Raw genomic sequence first — 22729 nt, 5'->3', positions numbered from 1 at the left:
TGTAGGCTGGGCACGGTGGCTCAGGCCTGTAATCCCAACACTTTGGGAGGCGAGGCGGGTAGATCACCTGAGGTCAGGAGTTCAAGACCAACCTGGCCAACATGGTAAAACACCATCTCCACTAAAAATACAAAAATTAGCTGGGCGTGGTACCAGGTGCCTATAATCCCAGCTACTCAGGAGGCTGAGGCAGGAGAATCACTTGAACCCAGGAGGCGGAGGTTGCAGTGAGCCGAGATCGTGCCATTGCACTCCACTCTGGACAATAAGAGGGAAACTCCATCTCAGAAAACAAAAAAGAAAAAAAGAAAAAAGAAAATGTGTATTACATTTCTTTTAAGAAAATAATTATCATATTTTGATAAAGTTATTTTATTTTAATGATGCTTATCATTCTGTGACTGGCAAGTTGGTGCTGGCTGTTGGCCAGAGACCTCGCTTCCTGACCCCACAACATGACTGTCATTACAGCACAGTGACTGGCTCCTTCCGAAGTGAGCGATCCAAGAGAGGGAGGCAGAGGCTGCGATGCCTTTTATATGCGAGCCTCAGGAATCACACACAGTCACTCCTGCCATATTGTACTGATCACGTAGGACCAGCATGGATTCCTTGTGGGTGGTGACTGAACAAAGCCACAAAATCAGGAGGTGTGGACCATGGGAGGCCATCTTGGAGGCCGGCTGCCACATGCCATGTGCTAGATTCTCTTATTACAAGAATGGCCTCAGAATGACCTATGGAGGCCTAGAGTGAATGGGACTGTAAGATTCAGCTGAGTTTAAATCCAGAATCCAAGAAGACCATAAAGTCTGGTGATTTCCCTAAATGAGGAATAATCTCAAACCAGGACAGACCTCAACACTGATCCCAATGCATTTTGGCTCATACCCCAGATCCACTGCCGCCTGGTTTCATGCTCCTGTGTTTGGCTTAAAACTAAACTGATCTTTACAGATAAATAGGTGAAAGTACCAGGTGTAACAGGTCTTTTGTTGACAGCTATTCTGTATACAGGAGATAAGTGGCCAGATACTGTTACGTTGCAATGATTATGGAGGCAGAGCTTATGTGTGCATTTTTAGGCTTGAAAGTGTTTAGGTTCCAAGCAATTAACTATTATCAACATAATAGAGATTTTTTATTTTATTTTATTTTATTTTTTGAGACAGTTTCGCTCTTGTTGCCCAGGCTGGAGTGCAATGGCATGATCTCAGCTCACTGCAACCTCTGCCTCCCGGGTTCAAGCAATTCTCCTGCCTCAGCCTCCCAAGTAGCTGGGATTACAGGCATGTACCACCATGCCCGGCTAATTTTTTTTTTTTTTTTTTTTTTTTTTTTTTTTTTTAGTAGAGATGGGGTTTCTCTCTATTGGTCAGGCTGCTCTCGAACTCCCAACCTCAGGTGATCCGCCCACCTCGGCCACCCAAAGTGCTGGGATTACAGGTGTGAGCCACCGCGCCTGGCCGATTTTTTTTATTTTTTAAGCAATTAAATGGGAAGAGAAAGCATACTTGTTGTTAAGTGACTTTGGTTTTTTATAGACATTGTACATTTTGCCTGCTCTAAATTCTTAGCTCTTTTAAGCCACTAGTAAGAAGTACAAAGATTTACAATCAAGAATATTTACTTAGTTATTGTGTCAGTTTAAAATAACCCAAATGAACAACATAGGAAAATAGTTAAAGGAAATAATATGCTGCATCCAGATAATGGAATATTAAATAGCCATCCAAAATGATGTTTGTAAAAAAACATTTTTTTTTTTGAAACAGAGTCTCACTCTGTTGCCGAGGCTGGAGTGCAATGGTGCAATCTTGGCTCACTGCTACCTCCACCTCCCAGGTCTGAGCAATTCTTCTGCCTCACCCTCTCAAGTAGCTGGGATTACAGGCACCCGCCACCACACCCTGCTAATTTTTTTGTATTTTTACTAGAGACGGAATTTCAACATGTTGGCCAGACTGATCTTGAACTCCTGACCTCAAGTGATCCACATGCCTCAGCCTCCCAAAGTGCTAGGATTACAGGCATGAGGTAAAAAAACAAATTTTTAAGAGAGAAGATCTTACTGTATCACCCAGGCTGGAGTGCAGGGGCAGGATCATAGCTCACTGTAACCTCTTACCCTGGGCTTAAGCAGTCCTCCCACTTTGGCTTCCAAGTAGCTAGGTCTACAAGGAGTGTACAAGCACAATAGCTATTTTTTTAAATTTTTTAAGAAATGGAGTCTTTCTGCGTTTCCTAGGCTGGTCTGGAGCTCCTGGCTTCAAGTGATCTCCCCTGCCTCAGCCTCCCAAAGTGCTGAGATTATAGGCATGAGCCACTCCACCTGGCCTGAAAAGTTTTTGTATCGTTGGAAAGCAGGTGACACATAATACATGAAACTATCTGGGAACAAAGCTCTCTATCCCTAATAACCTCAGCAATATTTATATACCCATATAGATAAGAATAAGATAGATACTGGAAGGAATATCTGTGTATGGTAGAATTATAAGTGGGTTTGCTATCTTTTTGATATTTTCTAGATTTTCTACAATGAGTATCTAGTATCTTTATAATCATAAAGATGAATAAAAGTTTTTAAAATAGTGTCAATTCTCAATTCAACAATGAAGAATTGATCTTTGCTGAAGTTTGCCCTTTGCCCCCAAGTGAACCATAACTACTCCATTACTCACACAATAAGAAACCGGTGAGAACCATGTCTCATTCATTCACTTCATTTGTTTTTACCTCCACTTCATTCCCCAAAAAAGAATTCTCACTGTCTTATAACAATCCAGTGGTAGGACAACCTGGATTTAGTAGGATGAAATCATAATATGCTTCTACTTTTCTGATATGATTGCCTTTCAGAGCTTCCAACCGGCTCTCCCTCCCCCAACACTGGATTATGCTACATTGAGAGATCCTGTAGCTTTTCCAGTCACTTTCCCAGTTAACACACAATTTCATTCTCCTGTGCTCTTGAACATGAATGAGTCTTGCAAACTTAAGGCTGTTTAAAAATAAATAAATAAATAAGTTGTTTAAGACAGGGATCCCCAGCCTTTTAGCACCAGAGACCAGTTTCATGGAAGACAATTTTCCACAGACTGGGGATGTGGGGGTGGGCGAAAATGGTTTTTGGATGAAACGGTTCCCCTTCGGATCATCAGGCATTAGATTCTCATGAGGAGCATGCAACCTAGATCCCTTCCATGCACAGTTCACAGTAGGGTTTACGCTCCTATGAGAATCTAATGCCGCTGCTGATCTGATAGCAGGCAGAGCTCAAGCTGTAATGCTTCCTCACCCACGCTCATCTCCTGCTGTGCAGCCCAGTTCCTAACAGGCCATGAACCAGTACTGGTCTGTGGCCCAGGGGCTGGGGACCCCTGGTCTAAGAGCATCTACCATGTGATACTATTTACATAAAGTTTAAAAATACACAAACAATTCTGTAAATTGCTTGGTGATATATGCATATGTTGAAAAAGTACGAAGAATTTTAAGGAAAGGAGAACCCCAAAGTCCCAGTGGTGGTCCTGTCTGGTGAGGGAAGAATAGCGTATGTGCTCTTGGAGGAATACACTAGGGCCTCAACCACATTGTTGATGTTTGATTTTTTAAACGGAGAGATTGGCACATGGGTGTTGGTCATGTTGTACTTCTTTATGTCTTTGGATGTCTTATATATTACACAGTGATTTTGTAATCCAGTTAATCTAAATCAAAATTTTAATATCTCATTCAATATATATCTTCTTCCTTTCTCTGTGTTTCACAACACAACCAGTCTCAGAGACTTGTAGTAGTGGGGAATATATAATTTGTCTTTTTTTCTTACTTTTCCCTGCAACTGGATGTCTGCAGAAAAAAAGTGGACAGGAGAGGAGAGGGGAAAGGATGGGGATAGAGGGAGCACAGAGTCTTACTTGATGGGGCAGTTGTGCTGGCCTTGGTGCCCTCACAGAGACCAATGGAGGGTGCTTTTAGGTTTTCTTACTAGTTACTCTCTCTAATTTTTTCCACCTCCCCACTGCACCATTACCTAGCAAAATGCAGTGTACCCTCTGGTCAACCTCTTATTCCTCACCGCCCCCCCCAGGTCCTGTCCTCACAGGCCCTTTCTGCTAGGGTCTCATCTTTTAGCAGGCAGACCCTTCAAGACAGCTCAAGCCCCACCTCTTTGCACAGTATCCCCTCCTGACTCACAGGAAATAGCACATTGCCCTCCCAACTCTGCAAGCACAGGACATATCTACTGGAAGCTTTTCTCTCCCTTTGCCATCAGGCAGCTCCAGCTAGCCTCAAATCTTTAGGCAAGAGTCATGCACCAGTTCTTGTGATCCACAGACTGCCCAGGACACAGGTCAGTGTCCCCATGGAATTCACTTGGGGTGACCTTGTCCTCTTACAGAAAGGTGAGCCCTCCCACAATTGCCCCCAGAGAAATATTCCCAAGCTATCTGCTCAGATCCACTTTCTCTGCATGGGCCAAAGGAGAGTGGGAGACCACTCTGGGCAAAGCAGTTCAGGTAACACCTTGTGAGGGCCTCTCTTTAGAAGATGTGGTGCACTGTCACCTGTGGGTCTCAGCAGGAGTTTCAGAATAGGGAAAGTCCCACTTAACATCCTGTTATGCAAATAATACTTTACAACAAGGTCCCCAAAAATGGGCTGGTGGCTTCACGTCAAAGCTTGATTCAGTAAAAATCAATTCTACAGAAGAGGTGAAAACAATAGGCTTCATGTTGATCACTAAGGACTGGATTAATCCAAGAGTAATATTTAAAAGATCAAGAGGACCAGATGGGCCAGGTTTCCCTAGGCAGTCCTCCTCCACCAGTATCTGCACAAACCATATTACCCTCTACTTTCCCTCTTTGGCCATAGCTGCCAGAAAAACTCAAACCTACATTCAGTGCCCAGCTTCCATAACTAACATGTCCCATATCCCTATTTGTGTTTGTATCTGTCCTATTTAATTTTTAGTTTCAATTTACAAAAGTATTATTCATATTATCTGGGAAAGTAGGTGGGGATAGGAACCCTACATAAATATTAACAAGTAAAGAACACTTGGGGCAGGGCTCGATGGCCTGTAATCCCAGCACTTTGAGAAGCTGAGGCACTTCGGTAGCCTGAGGTCAGGAGTTCGAGACCAGCCTGGCCAACATGGCAAAACCCCATCTCTACTAAAAACACAAAAATTAGCCGGGCATGGTGGTGCATGCCTGTAATCCCAGCTACTAGGGAGGCAGAGGCAGGAGAATTGCTTGAACCCAGGAGGCAGAGGTTGCAGTGAGCCAAGATCGTGCCACTGCACTCCAGCCTGGGCTGACAGAGTGAGACCACCAAAAAAAAAAAAAAAAAAAAAACAACAACTTGGTAAAGAGAATGAATTTGTATGGAATTTAGGCTCCTTGCTGTAAACTATATTATTTCTTCTTCAGTCTAAAAAACATCATTTACTCGCAATAGGTCAAGAAAAGTTTTAAAAATGTGGCAGTTTATGGACCAGTCTGATATTGAGACCATGAGGAGCCTGAAGGATGCTATGGCCCAGCATGAGTCCTCTTGTGAGTACAGAAAGGTGGTGACACGTGCCCTGCACATCCCTGGCTGTAAGGTGGTTCCGTTCTGTGGAGTGTTTCTGAAGGAGCTCTGTGAAGTGCTTGACGGCGCCTCTGGCCTCATGAAGATATGCCCGCGGTACAATTCCCAAGAAGAAACTTTAGAGGTAAGGCCTTTCACAATCATCCTGGACTGAAGAACCACTGTTGCTGGCTGTCTCATCAGGCCTTGTCTGTGCTCACCAAAGAAATGATCACTGATTGAACACAAGGTTAATAATTGTTATATTGTTTCTGGGTAGCACATAGATCCTTGGAAGTTCTGTGGAAAAGAATGTCAACTAGCACTGTGTGGGACATAGTATTGTGAAATTAGTTTTAATGTATTAGGTGTAATGTGTAAGTACAAGTCAAAAAGGGCGTTGTTTTCTGGTGGTTTTGAAGATTGACAAGTTTTCTTATTGGGTGGGAATGTCTGGATGCAAGAGATAAAGAAAGTCAAATGAGAGTATTAAGTTTTCCACATCAGTGGAAGAAAAAACTGCTTTCTTTTCATCCTTTGTGGGAAGATGCTGGGGAGCCTGAAGATACACGTAGAGACAAGTTCCAGGCTCCTGATCCCCAGACCCTGGTTTTTCCCAGTCCATTGTCTCCTGTTCCTGATTCCCAGAGCAGAAGGGATAGTGTGAGCTTTGACCCAAGGCATTGGGCATTGGAGAGAAGGGGAATTGAAAAACTGGAGGGAAAAGATAAGGAAACCTCTCTCTAAGGTGTTTAAAAATGAAAGAAGTGACTAAAATGGAAAGAAGTTTATGGAGATTTTGAGAAGTCCCTTACCTGGGACCAAACCCAAATCTAGGATTATTCCTGCCATGATGACAGAACGTACTACTGACGTTTCTCACACACACACACACACACACACAGTCATGTACACGCCTTCTCCATGGAGTGGGAAGACTGTCTTCAACCTTCAGCCTCTTCTGTGTCACCTGGGAGCAAAGGCATCACCTGATATCAGGAAGACTTAAGAACCCCTGACAGGTACAGGCAACACCACCGCATCTCTCTGGGTTATGAGCTAGGATAAAAGGGCAAGAAATGGAGGAGAAAGCTTAAAGGAAGCCTCCCAGGCCACACCCCTCCAGCTTCCTCACGTCTTAAGAAGAGGGAACTCCACATCTCTTATTCCAGACACAGCTCTCACCTCTGATGGGAGAAGCTTCCTGATCAACTGTACAAACAATAAGACTTTGGGAGGCCGAGACGGGCGGATCACGAGGTCAGGAGATCGAGACCATCCTGGCTAACACGGTGAAACCCCGTCTCTACTAAAAACTACAAAAAACTAGCCGGGCGACGTGGCGGCGCCTGTAGTCCCAGCTACTCGGGAGGCTGAGACAGGAGAATGGCGTGAACCCGGGAGGCGGAGCTTGCAGTGAGCTGAGATCCGGCCACAGCACTCCAGCCTGGGTGACAGAGCGAGACTCCGTCTCAAAAAAAAAAAAAAAAAGAGCTTAAAAACTAGGAAGAAGCCACTGTGTTATTATACAACACATGAGCAATAAAGCAAAACATCACCTCTTCTCAGTGTTTTGCTTGGGCCCAGTCATTTTATCTGGTTCCGTAGAATAGCATACTTTACTCATGGTTTTTCTCAGTTCTCACTATAAGGATAAAATAACCATGCCCTTCCTCTGCAAATTGGCTAGTCTTCTCCTTAGGGAGCCCTGAAATAATATTATTTTTTGTGTTTTAAATTTGAAGCGGAGTGTCGATTCCTAGAGGGATTAAAGTTGTCTCAGTGGAAACAAGGGTGAATTTTGATATTTCATGTGGTGAAATGAAAAAATGTTTTTCCTGGAGGCTCTTGTTTTCTTTCCCATAAAATAGGCACAAATGCCATTATTTATTACGTTATGATTTCTTTTCCCTAGCCAAGTAGGTTATCCAGGCATATTAAGTTGCAATAGCAAATTCTCGATATATTTTTCTGTAGTTTGTAGCAGATTACAGTGGACAAGATAATTTCTTACAACGAGTGGGACAAAATGGCTTAAAGAATTCGGAGAAAGAGTCCACTGTCAACAGCATCTTTCAGGTCATCCGGAGCTGCAGTCGAAGTCTGGAGACAGATGAGGAGGACAGCCCCAGTGAAGGGAACAGCTCCAGGAAAAGTTCCTTGAAGGATAAAAGCCGATGGCAGTAAGTTTTACACGTTAAAAGTGGGGAATGCTCATGTCTTCTTTTTTCCTGTTGATGAGTTCTTTCCTACTTCAGCTTAGTTTCAGATGGACACCTCATCAAAACCTGCCACTTTTATCATTAAGCCACACTTCTTTATCTTCAAACTTTACCAATTCTAAATTCAAATTTACTTCTCTCATTTTGCTGCTTTGTTCTAAAATTACTGCTCGCAATTTAACTTCTTACCATCTATTACCCCTTAAAAAAAAAAAAAAAAAAAAAAAAAAAAAAAACCAAGAACCCTCCTCCCATATAAACAAATTCAACACATTAAATTTCAGGAGGAGAGCTGTGATCTTTTATTTCCTAGTTTTGTAACAGTGGTATTTTAATTCTTGGGTGGGGTACTAGGGTGGGTATTAAGATATTTTTAAATCAAATCTACTGACTTAGTTAGGTCTGGGTGATATCTAGAAATCAGTATTTTTACCTCTCCCAACCTCTGGGTGATTCTAAGTCGAGGGTTAATGATCTCACTTTGAGAAACACTGTTCTGTAAGTTCTGGGAAAATTAACCCTACACACACAAGGCATCTGCAGGTTTTTTTAATTGTTCAGTAATTCCAGTTGTTCAGAGATTATTTCAAAGATTTTTCACTTAACAGGTTGCTAACATTAGTGGCAATCTATATATAGAGAGAAGACCATCTACAAATAAGCACATCTGCACAGAAAGCCTCTCAGAGCCATTTAAGTTCTTAATCTCTCTCTCTCTCTCTCTCTCAGCATCTATGTATATATCTATTTCTTCCAACAAAAGATTTTGTAGATGCTTTTAAGAATAAATATGAATAATTGAGGATATTAAAGAAAAGAAAATAAGAATAGGAGAAAATAAAACATACAAAATGTATGCTATATAGTCTATAGAGTGACTACATTTTGTTCTGAGGTTCCTAGCAGTCACAGGAAAGAAGAAATCATAACTCTTTATAAGTTTCACAATATTTGTAAGAAAATTAAACAGATGTTTGGGAGAAAATGCCTTTTCCTCGTACTGTATCTGGCTGAAATTCCTTCCTTAAATCCTACTATTAAGACTAGGATACATCAGATAGGAATAGATAAAATAATGAATTTCGTATGGCTCTTTTGACAATAACCTTCATCTGAGGCTGTGTGTTTGTGCGTGTGTGTATGTCATTTGACCTTTCTAAAATACCTTCAGGACTGCCACTTTTACTGAGTGTCAGACCCCTAGACTATCCTTTCCTTTCCCTTGGAGTTCCTTCAGGTGGTAACTTTCTTGCATCATTTTCACCTGTTATGAAATTGTTGTCTCTAATTTTCTCCACAGTCTCTTGTCTTCTTCCTAATCATTTTATCTTCTACATCCTAAGAACATTTCTCTTCCACTGCCCATTTTCCAAACTCTGCTGCGAGCACTCTTAGAAGGGGAGAAAAACATAAAAATGCAAATATTTCTTTTATAAAACCTGTGAAGTCATATTGAAATCCTCACTTTGAAACTTGTGTACTTAAGTGCCAGTGATAGCTTCCTTACCTCAAGTGACTGCTACTCTGAAAGGAACCTCAGCACACAAGATAGGTGGTAGGACTGTTTAATGGAATTCACCAAAACCAGATCAGCAAGCACTATTTCTGTGGCCACTTGCCGGGACTTGAGAATCCATTCCTGATTGAGAGCCCCATGTTAAAATGTCCAGTGCAGGGTTATGTCTGCCAAAGACGTGCAGATTGAAAAGCCCATAGGAGCTGTGCTTTGTTGATCTGACTGAAACAGAGACTCCACAAACAGCAACCTCTAGCCCCTGTTCACTTGGCAACCACCAGCCCTGAGAAAACTACAGCAAAGAAAGAAGGGACAATCTCATGGTCCTTTGGTTTACCCCACCTACAGGGTGCTCTTGTAATTCTTCGCAAACCTCACAGCTACTCCTGCCAGAAAACCACTAGAAACACTCATAGAAATCTCAAAAACTAATTATAAAAAGTTCAAGATTTCTTTTTGCTGGGCCCAGTGGCGTAGGCCTGTAATTGCACCCCTTTGGGAGGCCAAGGCAGGTAGATCACTTGAGTCCAGGAATTCAAGAGCAGCCTGGGCAATATGGTGAAACCCTGTCTGTACAACAACAACAAAAAAACAAACTTCAAGATCTCAGCGGGAAGGAAATTGAGCTGAAAAAATCTTGAGATGTCAATGGGGTCTTCAAGTAGGCTTGTCTAACTTCTTTACAGATGAAGAAGTTGTGCCTAGCGAGCTGAAGTCACTTATCTGACTAATAAACAGTAGAGCTGGGTCATGAGCCTGACCATTTGTTCAGTCACAGGGGAGGATCCTTTGTCTTGCAAAGTTTAAGGCATTTCTTTTGATTGTAGAGGGGCTAACCTCAGCCTCTTTTTATGTCTAACTCCTGAAGATTAGGAACATCTGAATTCTGAAAGCATTCCAATTACATTTCATATGAATTATAATGCTCATTAATAATTACTTTTTTGTTTACGAGCATAAAGAATAAATAAGCTATGCATTTGTATGTTTAAAAACATATGAAGGCATGGAGACCTAAAAGTAGCATGCGGCACCATTGTTGGGAAATAGAAATGAGGAGTATGAAGGTGTGTAGAGAAGAGTATAGAGTCATATAGGAGCTGCAAGTTCTTATTGTCGTCATTTTCAATATTGTTGACCCTCTTTGGCATGCTGCACCTTAAGAAGGATTTGTACATTTGGAGAAATGAGATATAAGTAGATGATGACAGAAACCTACAATGGAGGCTGCTTGAGCTGATTAAGAACTCAAACCTTCCAGTCACATTGCCTGGGACTGAATTTTGACACCACCTCTTACTATTTCTGTCACCTAGGTAGGTAGCTGAATCTTACTAAGCCTCAGTTTTGTCATCTGTAAACCGGAAATGACAATACTACTTGATAGGGTTTTTGTGAGGATTATGTGAGAGATGCATATAAATTAAGCAAAATGCACGGCACACTATAAGTGCCAATATAAATGGTGGCTATCATGATTAATGTGTGCACCACACCCTTAAAATGCCAAGCTGAAGTTCTGAGGGTGATGTGGTTTGGCTGTGCCTCCAGCCGAAATCTCATCTTGAATTGTAATCCCTATAATCCCCACGTGTCAAGGGAGAGACCAGGTGGAGGTAATTGAATCATGGGTGCGGTTTCTCCCATGTGTTCTCAGGATAGTGAGTTCTCAGGAGATTTGATGGTTTTATAAGTGTGTGGTTGTTCCTCCTGCATTCATTCTCCTTCCTGCCACCTTGTGAAGAAGGTGCCTTGCTTTCCCTTCATCGTCCATCATGATTGTAAGTTTCCTGAGGCCTCCACATCCATGCTGAACTGTGAGTTAATTAGACCCCTTTCCTTCATAAATTACCCAGTCTCGGGCAGTTCTTTATAACAGTGTGAAAATGGACTAATACAGGGGGCTCCAGCACTTAGGTGTGGACACCCTAGGCAGCAGTCAACATTTCAGAAGAACCCTCAGTCATCCTCCTCTCCCTTACTGCAAAGAGGTATTTTCTGTGTCCTTCTATTGCAATAGCCTCATTAGAGACGTGCCTGGACGATAATCCAACCCCACAGGGATAGGAAAAAAAGAAAGCTAAGCAGAATATCTGAGAAAAGATAATAGTTACCAGGATTAACCACACACACACAAGTATGCATGTGGATGTCCCAAATCATAAAATGATAGGAAATCAGTTATTCTCCACAGGGAAAGATGCAGGCAGGCCTCAGCCTTACCAACGCCCAACTCACAACATCCTTTATCTGTACCAGCTGCCTCAGCCCAGCCCAGACTTTCATATAGTCTCACTCCCTGGCTTTGCTGGGGATACCTGGGATTCTGTATTTCTCTCTCTTTCTACTTCTCTGGCCAACACCTCAGACCTATCTTGCATCTGTGATTTGTAACAAAGGCCATTTTCCCACTACCTGCACAACTTTCACCTTAGGCTTGTTTCTCACTTAAATCCCAACTTCAAACTTGGATACTATTTTTACAGAGAATCTCCATTTGTATGGATGGGTTTGTTCTATAATACTAACTTAGTAAACTCAAGCCAGACAACAATATTAGCAATATTTAAGATGCTAATGTTTATTGAGAGCCTATGTTTAAGCTAACACTGCCCTAAATTCTTTCCATATATTAAATTATTTAATCTTCATGACAGCTCCATTTTACTCTCATAGGTAGCAGGGCCAGGATTTCAATTCAGGCAGACTGGTTCCAAAACCCACAAACTACTCAGATATAATAAGAGAATGCTTATAGTCAAGGAAGGTGCTAGGTTAATTAAAAGCAAGAATTTTCCAGAAGAGAGCATTAAAAACACTAGATTGTATTAGAGAGAACAGCTGTAGCAAGATCCTTTGGAAAGGACATAGATTTACTTCTATCTTAAAAAATTAAATTTAGGCTTATCACGTGGTGATTCATGTTCAAGGGATTATGTTAAATTTGCAGGAGGCAAACGAACCCTTACAAAGAAAATATTTAACCAGGTTAACAAATACCTGTCGATCACCCAGTGTAAAATTTTCATCAGGGAAATTAGACAAGTGTTTATCTGTCTGTGGTTTCTAACTGAAGAATACCATGGAAGCTTTTTAGGAGCAGGATAAAACCTTTCTTCTATTTTACTCCTTGGTCCTCTCCTTAAGGCATACAACCTGAGTTTGACAAGGTATTTTCTTTGCTGGTAAACCACATCTTTGATCTTCGGTTAACATTATTTAGTTCCTAAATAAGTCTTAACATTCCACCTTATCCCTCCTTCTTGTAAACTCACAGGAAATTATCTTCTAAGAGAATCAGACACAAAATTGCATAACATTCACTATATCATCTAAGAGACGAAAGCTACTAGTTTCCTGCTTGAAATGAACTTATTTCATTACGAACAATTGTCAATTTTATTTTGAGCATTAGTCCCTGGAAGATTGCTTTTTAATGGAATTATTACCATCTGGCATTAGTTCTTTTTTGCATTCTAAAATAAAAACTGACTCCAAGAAAGACAGCGTCCCCTCTCTCCCATCTTACATCATCTCTGAGCAGCAGAAACAGGCTCCAGAAAAGCCTTATAATTTTTCTTTCCAGACACTATTTTTTTATAATGCTTGTAGTAGTTCACTGGAACATGCTTGACTTAACTCAGAACTTAAATTACATGGAATATGGAAAACACCATTTATCTTGTTAGATTAAAATCAGAAGTTCTATGTCCAAATTTACATGTTGTATTTTAATGGGTACTAACATTCACCAATTGAATCCTTTTTGCTCTTAAAACAACAACAAGAAGTAGGACATGGAGAATGTGGAAATGGTCCCAGAAGAAAGCCCCTTGGCCGGGCGTGGTGGCTCACCCCTACAATCCCAGCACTTTGGGAGGCCGAGGCAGGTGGATCACAAGGTCAGGAGTTCAAGACCAGCCTGGCCGAGATGGTGAAACCCCGTCTCTACTAAAAATACAAAAATTAGCTGGGTGTGGCGGCGGGTACCTGTAATCCCAGCTACTCGGTAGGCTGAGGCAGGAGAATCACTTGAACTCGGGAGGCGGAGGTTGCAGTGAGCTGAGATTATGCCACTGCACTCCAGCCTGGGCAACAGAGCAAGACTCCTTCTCCAAAAAAAATAAATAAATAAATAAGAAAGCCCCTCTAGAGGAACGTCTGGGCTGAGATAGCCTAGAGAAGAGGAAGTGAGAAAGGAAAAGTGCAAGGACTTGGTCTTCCTATATTTAATGAGTGTACTTTACCAAGACAGGTGCTGTGCTAAGTGCTTTCCAACTGTTATTTTATTTGATCTTCACCATTATTCTATGAGATGAGCATTGTCTTTTTGCCATCTAATAGTGAGGCTCAGAGAGGTTGAGTGTTTTGATGAGGTCACACAGCAAACAGGTGGTGATGTTTAATATTAAACCCAGGATGACTGCAGCAGGCATATATGAAGGCATTGTGTACAAGGACATAAGTATTGGTTTTCCAGTGTTACCAAGAGCAATTTCAGAGGGATGGAGCTAAATAAGACACAAATGATTTTTTTCTTGTTTCACTTTTTATGAAGTGAATGAAGTAATATTAATTCATAATATGAAGTAACATTAGGAAAAGAGCAGAAAATATCATGTAACCCCAGATCTTAGTGGTGGTGGTTGTTGTTGTTTGTTTGTTTTGTTTTTTTTTTTTTTTTTTTTTGGACAGAGTGTTGTTCCATTGCCCAGGCTGGAATGCACTGGCACAATGCCAGCTCACTGCTCACTACAAGCTCAGCCTCCTGGGTTCAAGCAATTCTTGTGCCTCAGCCTCCCAAGTAGCTGGGACTACAGGTGCCTGCCACCACGCCCAGCTAATTTTTGTATTTTTAGTAGAGATGGGGTTTCACCACGTTGGCCAGGCTGGTCTTGAACTCCTGGCCTCAAGAGGGTCACCTGTTCTGGCCTCCCAAAGTGCTGGGATTACAGGTGTGAGTCACTGCCCCCGGCCCAGATCTTGGTTTCTAATACCATTCTTCAATAAAGGGAGGCAAGGTTTCTCCTAGAGTGGTTGATTCTAGGACTGGGGCAGAAAATATACAAGATGAGCCTGGAGAATCTTGTTGTAGTAAGGAAGTGCTCAAAAGAAACACAGTGATGGGAGCTGTGAAAGGAATGCAAGAGCCAACAGGAAGAGCTCCCAATGGCCACAACAATAAAATAAATAAAGTGGTATCACATTATCAATCACCCAAAGTTTTAATATTCATGAGATCATACCGATATAAGTAAATGATATGTGTAAATGATAAATAAACTAACAAATCGGGGAGAAGAGATCCATCTTCTGTGCAAAAGAATTTCCAATAACTTAGGTAGATTCTTCACCCTCAAGGAAGTGCAGCATAACTCCCCCCGCCTTAAGAGTGAGCTGGGCATGGTGACTTTTTTCCAAAGAGTAGAGTATGGAAATGAGTTAATAATGATAGTAGTAACTGTACAGTGGCACATGACACATAGGTCCTCAGCCAGGTGATCAGTGTCAGTATCACCAGGGAGAAGTCATGCGGGTAGTGGGTGCCCTCAATATGATGTGATAAGAATGACACTTTACCTCTATGGTCTTCCTTCCCCAAATCCACAACCTGCATCTACTTATGGGAAAAATATCAGCCAAGTCCTAATTGAGGGACCTTCCACAAAATACCTGAGCAGTACTCCTCCAAACTGTCAAGAGCACCTAAAACAAGGAGAGACTATCATCGCCTAAGGAGACATGACAAGTAAATGTAATGGGAAATCCTGGAAGAGAAAAGGGACACTAGGTAAAAACTAAGAAAATCTGAATAAAATGTGGACCTTAATTAGTAATAATGTGTTAGGATTTGTTCATGAATTATGACACATATCCCAGACTAATGTAAGATATTAATAGGGAAATTTTTGTGTGAGGTATACGTTCTTTGGAATTTTCTATGAATCTAAAACTATCCTAAAATTAAAAGTTTATTGAAACAATGTATTTGAATAATTATCAAGTGACTGAGTATAACTAGCGCCCAGGGTTAGAACATTGCCAGCACCCCTAAACTACTTATTTCCCTGCCCAATTATTACCAGCTTCCCCCTAGAGAAAACTATTATAAGTTTTACAATAACATCTTGTTTTCTTTGTAGTTTTCTACTAATATACATTCCTAAATAGTATAGTATAGTTTTACCTGGTTTTGTAATTGACATTTACATAAATGTATGTATTTATGTATCACAAATACATATCATATGCATTCTTGTGTGTCTTGCTTACAATTTGTGTTATTCCATGTAGTTAGCTATTGCTTATTCATTTTCATTGCTGTACAGAATGACATTGCATGAATACACCAAAATCTATGCATACATTTTATTGTTGCTGGATTTTTGGTTATTTCTTGTATGGGGCTCTGAAATGGATTTTCTTACCATCAGATTTGTGAGACACTAAAATTCAGTATTTCTGGTAGACTTTTTTAAAAAAGAATATCCACGTGTGGGGCAAGGAGGTAGAACCTGCTGTTTGAAAGCAAGAATGGTAATCTTGTTCAGGGACAACAGTCTAAACTGAGGAGTGTCAACAAGCCCCATGATACTGTCGTTGCCTCATCAAAAGGCAGTAGGTGGCCCAAGTGTCTCCTGAGCATGAGAGCCTTCCTTCCTGGAGACGCATGGACCAGCCTATGTACCAGCTCCTTCACAATTTTACTCACCACTTTGCTAGTGATGTCTGTGAACCAAACAGCAGAAACCTTGATCTTACTAACAACTTCCTATGCTTTGAAAAGAATGAGACCCTTGGGCAGGTTCCTACCGAGGTGGCCATGTAAAAAAGAAGCAATGCCTTGCCTTCACTGCTCCCTGATTCTCTTGGCTCAAATAATCCAGGTTCCTAACTCAGTGGAAGGAACGTGCTAAATTTTCTATGCAGACTAGCCTTTTCTGTGTACACCTACGCACACGCACACAGAGAGTAGAAATCTAACGTTGAGTCCAGGAGAACTGTTTTGCTTATCTGGCCACCATGACCATATTTCCCAAGGAGTGTCCTTTTTAAATTTCATTTATTTATATTTTCTGAGACAGGGTCTTGCTCTATTGCCCAGGCTAGAGTGCAACGGTGCTATCACAGCTCACTACAGACTCCACCTCCCAGGCTCCAGCAATCCTCCCACCTCAGCCTCTTGAGTAGCTGGGACTATAGGCATGCCACCATACTTGGCCAATGTTTGTATTTTTTGTAGAGCTGTGATCTCACCACGTTACCCAACCTGGTCTCAAACTTCTGGGCTCAAGCAATCTGCCTACTTTCTTTCAAAGGAGTATCTTTGAACTAATTGTATTTTATTTTTAACAGAGGTACTTCTCAAGCCAGCCGGTTAAGTCTTGTTTTTACCTATTTTAGCTCCAGTATATTCAGATCATGACTGTTGTTTATGATTTAATTGAAGGCAAACAAGCCTAACAATGAAAATCCCAAGCTATGAAGTTAGACCAAAACCTTACCTTGGCTTGGTCTCTTCTGAGATGGGTTACCTTCAGCAAATTACTTTCCCTTTCTGAACCTTGGTTTCCTCATAGGTAGAAAAAGAATAATAAAACTTACCTTGCAAGTAGATTGGATTTAGTACGAAAAACGTACATAAAGTATTTAACACAGTTCCTGACACAAGAGGGAAAACTAATACATAATAAAGATTATTGTTGTTGAGAATAAAAATACAATAACTCATCTAGTAGTTGTTTTCTTATGCTTATGGTCAGATACCTTGCTAAAGATAAGAATACAGTTATAAAGAATATTAGAATACAGTTATAAAAAGTTACTTGAAATTTTTTTTTTTTTTTTTGCTCTGTCACCCAGACTGGAGTACAGTGGCGTGATCGCAGCTCACTGCAAGCTCCACCTCCCAGGTTCAAGCAATTCTCCTGCCTCAGCCTCTCAAGTAGCTGGGACTACAGGCATATGCCACCATGCCTGACTGATTTTTGTATTTTTAGTAGAGATAGGGTTTTACCATATTGGCCAGGCTGGTCTTGAACTACTGGCCTCAAGTGGTCCACTCTCCTCGCCCTCCCAAAGTGCTGGGATTGCAGGAATGAGCCACCACACCCGGCCTCGGTTATTAAAAGTTACTATGTGCTATTTAGTATTTTGTATTTCCTATGCTAATTTGAATTCATAGTGGGATGAAAAATGAAGTCTAGTGTCAGTGAAAATGGCTTTGGGTTGTTCTCACTTTTGATTATAGGACAAACCAAATTGCTGTTTCTTTCCTTCAGGTTTATAATTGGAGATTTGTTGGATTCAGACAATGATATCTTTGAGCAATCCAAAGAATACGACTCTCATGGTTCAGAGGACTCACAGAAGGCCTTTGACCATGGGACGGAGCTCATCCCGTGGTATGTGCTGTCCATCCAAGCCGATGTGCACCAGTTCCTGCTGCAGGGGGCCACGGTCATCCACTATGACCAGGACACACACCTCTCTGCCCGATGCTTCCTCCAGCTTCAGCCTGACAATAGCACCTTGACCTGGGTAAAGCCCACAACTGCCTCCCCAGCTAGCACTAAAGCAAAACTTGGTGTACTTTATAACACAGCTGAGCCTGGAAAATTCCCACTACTGGGCAATGCTGGATTAAGTGGCCTGACGGAAGGGGTCTTGGATCTTTTTGCAGTGAAGGCTGTATACATGGGCCACCCTGGCATTGATATACACACTGTGTGTGTTCAGAACAAACTGGGTAGCATGTTCCTGTCAGAGACTGGTGTGACACTGCTCTATGGGCTTCAGACCACGGACAATAGATTATTGCACTTCGTGGCACCAAAGCACACAGCTAAAATGCTCTTCAGCGGATTGTTGGAACTCACTAGAGCTGTGAGAAAGATGAGGAAATTCCCTGACCAAAGACAGCAGTGGCTGCGGAAACAGTACGTCAGCCTCTATCAGGTAAGGGGCGCAGCCATCCCTCTTTCCTCACTAGCGTAATACTCAAGAGCACACACTTGGTGACCAGACCACCAAGTTCATGCTCCCAGCTCCGACAGTTACTACCTGTGGTGACCTTGGGCATTTTTTACTTAACCTCTTGGTACCCCAATCCCGTTTTCTATAAAATGAAAATAATAACACCTGCTCACAGGGTGGCTGTGAGAATTAATTGAGGTGGTGGCTCATGCCTATAATCCCAGCACTTTGGGAGGCCGAGATGGGCAGATCACCCAAGGTCAGGAGTTCGAGACTGGCCTGGCCAACGTGGTGAAACCCCGTCTCTACTAAAAATACAAAAATTTGCCGGGCATGGTGGCACATGCCTGTAATCCCAGCTACTCAGTAGGCTGAGGCAGGAGAATTGCTGGAACCCAGGAGGCAGAGGTTGCGGTGAGCCGAGATCGCACCACTGCACTCCAGCCTGGGTGGGTGATAGAGCAAGACTCTCTCAGAGAAAAAAAAAAAAAGTTAATATGTGTAAAGCCACAGTATAATTCATATGTATGAAGAATAGTGTCTGCACTCATAGGTGGTCTTATTTGTATTTTGTATGAAATTTTACTTAGATTTTGTAGTAAGTGAAAAATGCTTATGTTAGCTGGTTTCTTTGCAGATGGGAGAACTACAATGACCCCGGCCACTGTTTTTATTTTATATTATATTTGTATATATTGTATTATATTACATAAAAATAGTCCCAGGGTCATTGTAGTTCTCCCATCTGCAAAGAAACCAGTTAATATAAGCATTTTCACTTACTCAAGTTTCAATGGAAAGCATTGTTATCTGAATACTTTTATTATTAGTTAGTGACTAGCTGATACATTGAAAACTGTCCCTATCAAAATTAAAATCCTGGTTCATTTCCTAACATGCTATGTGACTTTTGGAGAGTTCTTTAACTTACTGCGTACTGCTGCCTAATAGTAGAGGTGAGGGGTTAATTTCTTTAAGGTTGAAAGAAATTTTCCCAAATGTGGGATAATTCTTATGTGGAGTTCTTCTTTACTAGGTTTGTAGTGGCAGCAGCCCTTAGCGGGCAGTTTGTCACAGTCAGCTGCTTACATTGAGTGAGTTAGTCTTTCATTAACCCTATGTTATCAGGTACTCTAGCACTATAGTTTAGGGTGGCAACAGGGCTGGGCTGAATGAGATAGAAGAGACACAGGCATAACCAGAGTAGCATCCTTTGGGGAAAAGAGGGTACAGATTGTTTGGAAATTGAGTCTTAAACTCCATAAGCAGGTGACACTTGAAGTGTCATTCTCAAATGAGTTGTATCAAAGTATTCAGTTTTTCTTTGCTATGCTTTTCTATCTTCATGGCAAAAAGAAATATCTTTTGTATTGTCACAGAACAAATAGAACTACCACTTGAACAACTCAAATGGCTGATTTCATGTACTTGTCACAGTTCAAATACATTTCTGACAATTAAAAACATTTGTTGCCCCAGGAAATTAGACAAGGCACATGTAATGCCCCTTCTTTCTTCTTTCCCTACACCCATGCCGTGATTATGAGTAGAGACCATATCCTGAGTGACTAACTTGATTAATTAATAAGCAGATAGGCCTATGTACACAATTATCCTAATGTTACACAGCACAAAGCCAGTTTTAGTTAACTCATCTAAAATGGAAAACAAAATACCTGACTGTGTGTAGTGGCTCACGCCTGTAATCACAGCACTTTGGGAGGCTGAGGAGGTAGATCATCTGAGGTCAGGATTTCGAGACCAGCCTGGCCAACATGGCAAAATCCCACCTCTACTAAAAATACAAAAAATTAGTCACACACCTGTAATCCCAGCTACTAATGAGGCTGAGGCAGGAGAATTGCTTGAGCCCGGTAGGTGGAGGTTGCAGTGAGCCAAGATAATGCCACTGCACTCTAGCCTGGATGACAGAGCAAGACTCTGTCTCAAAAAAAAAAAAAAAAAAGAAAGAAAAAACAAAATACCTGCTTCCTGTTTACTCCACAGGGAGCTTTCAGTGCACTGAGCTGGGAAAGAAAAAAAAAGTCTTCAGGAGCTATTGTGAATATCAATTTTTAATTACAATTATTCCTTGGCCTTCTAGAATCAGGAAAATTCATCAAACATGGACATAGATCAGTGTTTAAGCTTAATTACAATTCCTGTCACCAAGTCTGTGTGGTTTAGTTGTTCCATTTGTCTTCTTCTCAAGCTTATAGCATAGGTCACTGAATTAATACAGAAGAGGTACTTGGTTTCTCATTTACCCTAGCACTCTTCAGCTTTTACTGAAGGATGTACCAGCTGAGACCATGAACAGCAGATTAAGAGGTAAGAGCTGCTGCTGGAACAGAGACAGAAGTGACCTAGAGAGACTCAGTCCTACCCAGCTGCAAACACAGCTCCACCCTCCCCTACTACCCCTGCACAGAACCAAGATGTTGCAGTATAGAGGCAAAACAGCTCATACTCCTCAACCACTTCTGAAATATAGGTGATGTTATTCCTTGACACTGCTCTCTCTACATGAGCCATTTACGAAGTCGGGCAACGTGCCTTAGAAACAGATACTCAAGATTTCTTTCAAAAGCAAAAAGTGGGAAAGACCAATGGACTGATCATTTTCTCATCATATAAACCAGTTCCCAAATTGACTCAGGGATCACCAAGAAGATGCTAACTTAGTACTCAGAGAACAGAATATCAAATCTTTTGTTAATGTTTAATATCTGTATTGGTGATTTATAATACCTCTTAGAAAATTAAATTCTCTCAGATGCCCTAAAGTTAAAAAAACTATTTAAATTTATCTATAAGCTAAAGAAATGTGTGAAACACTGTTTGGGTTTTTCCAAACTTCTGTTAACAGCTCTATAAGGGGATTTTTTAATCCCTAGCTTGGGAAGTGCTTATATAGAAAATAATCTTTCTGACATTAGAATTTCCTTATGTGGTAAATGTAAGTGGAGTTACTTTCAAATACTACAAGTATTTGAGTACTACTGATGGAAGTAGTAACAAGAGATAACACAAAAGACAAGAAGAAGTAATAACATTTGTAGAGAAGCCTAGGAAAAATACAGGAAAATCCAAGAAAGTAAACTGTGCAGAGATGTTGATGTGATGTGGGGTGTAGAGGAAAGACCAATATCTTGAGCTTTGGCCCAAGGTTGTCATGGACAGAATTGATGGCCTATAATCCTGGGTATTTGGAAGGAGCTCTGGGAGGCTAAGAAAGTTAAATATGGGATTACCAGGTAAATATCTTGGGTTATAAGCAAAAAACAGATTCTGACTATCTTTATGGGGGAAAAAAAGAGATTTATTTAAAGGATACAGGTTAGTTTAATGGTCTTTAAAATGTCACATGCAAAGATATGCCAAGAGGTAACAGTGCATGGATATTTTTTAAAGAATCTATTTCCTAATCTTCAACTTTCACATAAACTGTTTTCTCCACTGCACTCCAGCCTGGGCAAGAGTGCGAGATTCCATCTCAAAAAAAGAAAAAAAAGAAAAAACAAACAACAACAACAAAAAAACAAAAACACTGTTTTCTAAAATTGAATATGTGCCTTCACTTATGGTAGTCCATCTCCCACGTTAAAAAAAGAAGGTAGGCTGGTTGCGGTGGCTCAGAGCTGTAATCCCAGAACTTTGGGAGGCTGAAGCGAGTGGATCACTTGAGGCCAGGGGTTCGAGACCAGTCTGACCAACATGGTGAAACCCCATCTCTACTAAAAATGCAAAAATTAGCTGGGTGTGGTGGTACGCACCTGTAATCCCAGATACTTGGGAGTTGAGGCAGGAGAGGCCGGGAGGCGGAGGTTGCGGTGAGCCAAGATCACGCCACTGTAGTCCAGCTTGGGCAACAGAGGGAGACTCCACCTCCAAGAAAAAAAAAAAAGAAGAAAGTATATCCTTCATCCATCCCAAACAAGTTTATTATTTTGTGTAAAACAAAAATTAAAACTACAGTTTACTTCTCAGAAAGCTTCCTTTAAAAACTAAACAAAGGCATCCTTCCTTTTCCTGACCTAAACATGTTTCTGTTAGTGGTAAAGTTTGACCCATGTTGGGATGTTCTGAAATTAGAAAAATCAAAGCAGTAGAGGTTAATGGTGCCAATTATTTTACATGTAAACTATAATGGGCCTATTAAGCTTTTAAAGATGTGTTGGTTAAAATCCATAAATAAAAGTTTTACTCTTCTTTCAGATTCAGAGTATGTTATTCAAAATGGTAGTTAAAACCTATCCATTAGGTTTCATTTATGAAATGTTTACTCCAACTTGGAGTTACTCCCAGTGACTTGTTAGCAGGGACTCTCTTCAGCAGGCCTCCAGCAGGTAGACTGATCTCCAACCATTTTCATTCTCTTCATCACTGCATTCAAGAACCCTGCTCCAGGAAGGGGATTCTGATTGGC

General features: G+C 41.2%; 1 protein-coding gene across 1 annotated transcript in view; it reads left to right on the top strand.

Annotated features, from left to right (window-relative positions):
* PLCE1 (phospholipase C epsilon 1) overlaps positions 1–22729 on the top strand; it is a 157749-nt gene that overhangs the window by 61426 nt on the left and 73594 nt on the right. Inside the window, exons 4-6 of the mRNA XM_017860966.1 lie at positions 5473–5731; positions 7564–7769; positions 17607–18282. Of these exons, the coding sequence (XP_017716455.1) occupies positions 5473–5731; positions 7564–7769; positions 17607–18282 (1141 nt within the window). The remainder of the gene's footprint in view (positions 1–5472; positions 5732–7563; positions 7770–17606; positions 18283–22729) is intronic.

The sequence above is a fragment of the Rhinopithecus bieti genome, unplaced genomic scaffold (assembly GCF_001698545.2).
Source record: "Rhinopithecus bieti isolate Rb0 unplaced genomic scaffold, ASM169854v2 scaffold_57243, whole genome shotgun sequence".
Taxonomy (NCBI): Eukaryota; Metazoa; Chordata; class Mammalia; order Primates; family Cercopithecidae; genus Rhinopithecus; species Rhinopithecus bieti.
This window is presented reverse-complemented; position numbering and strand designations above follow the sequence as displayed.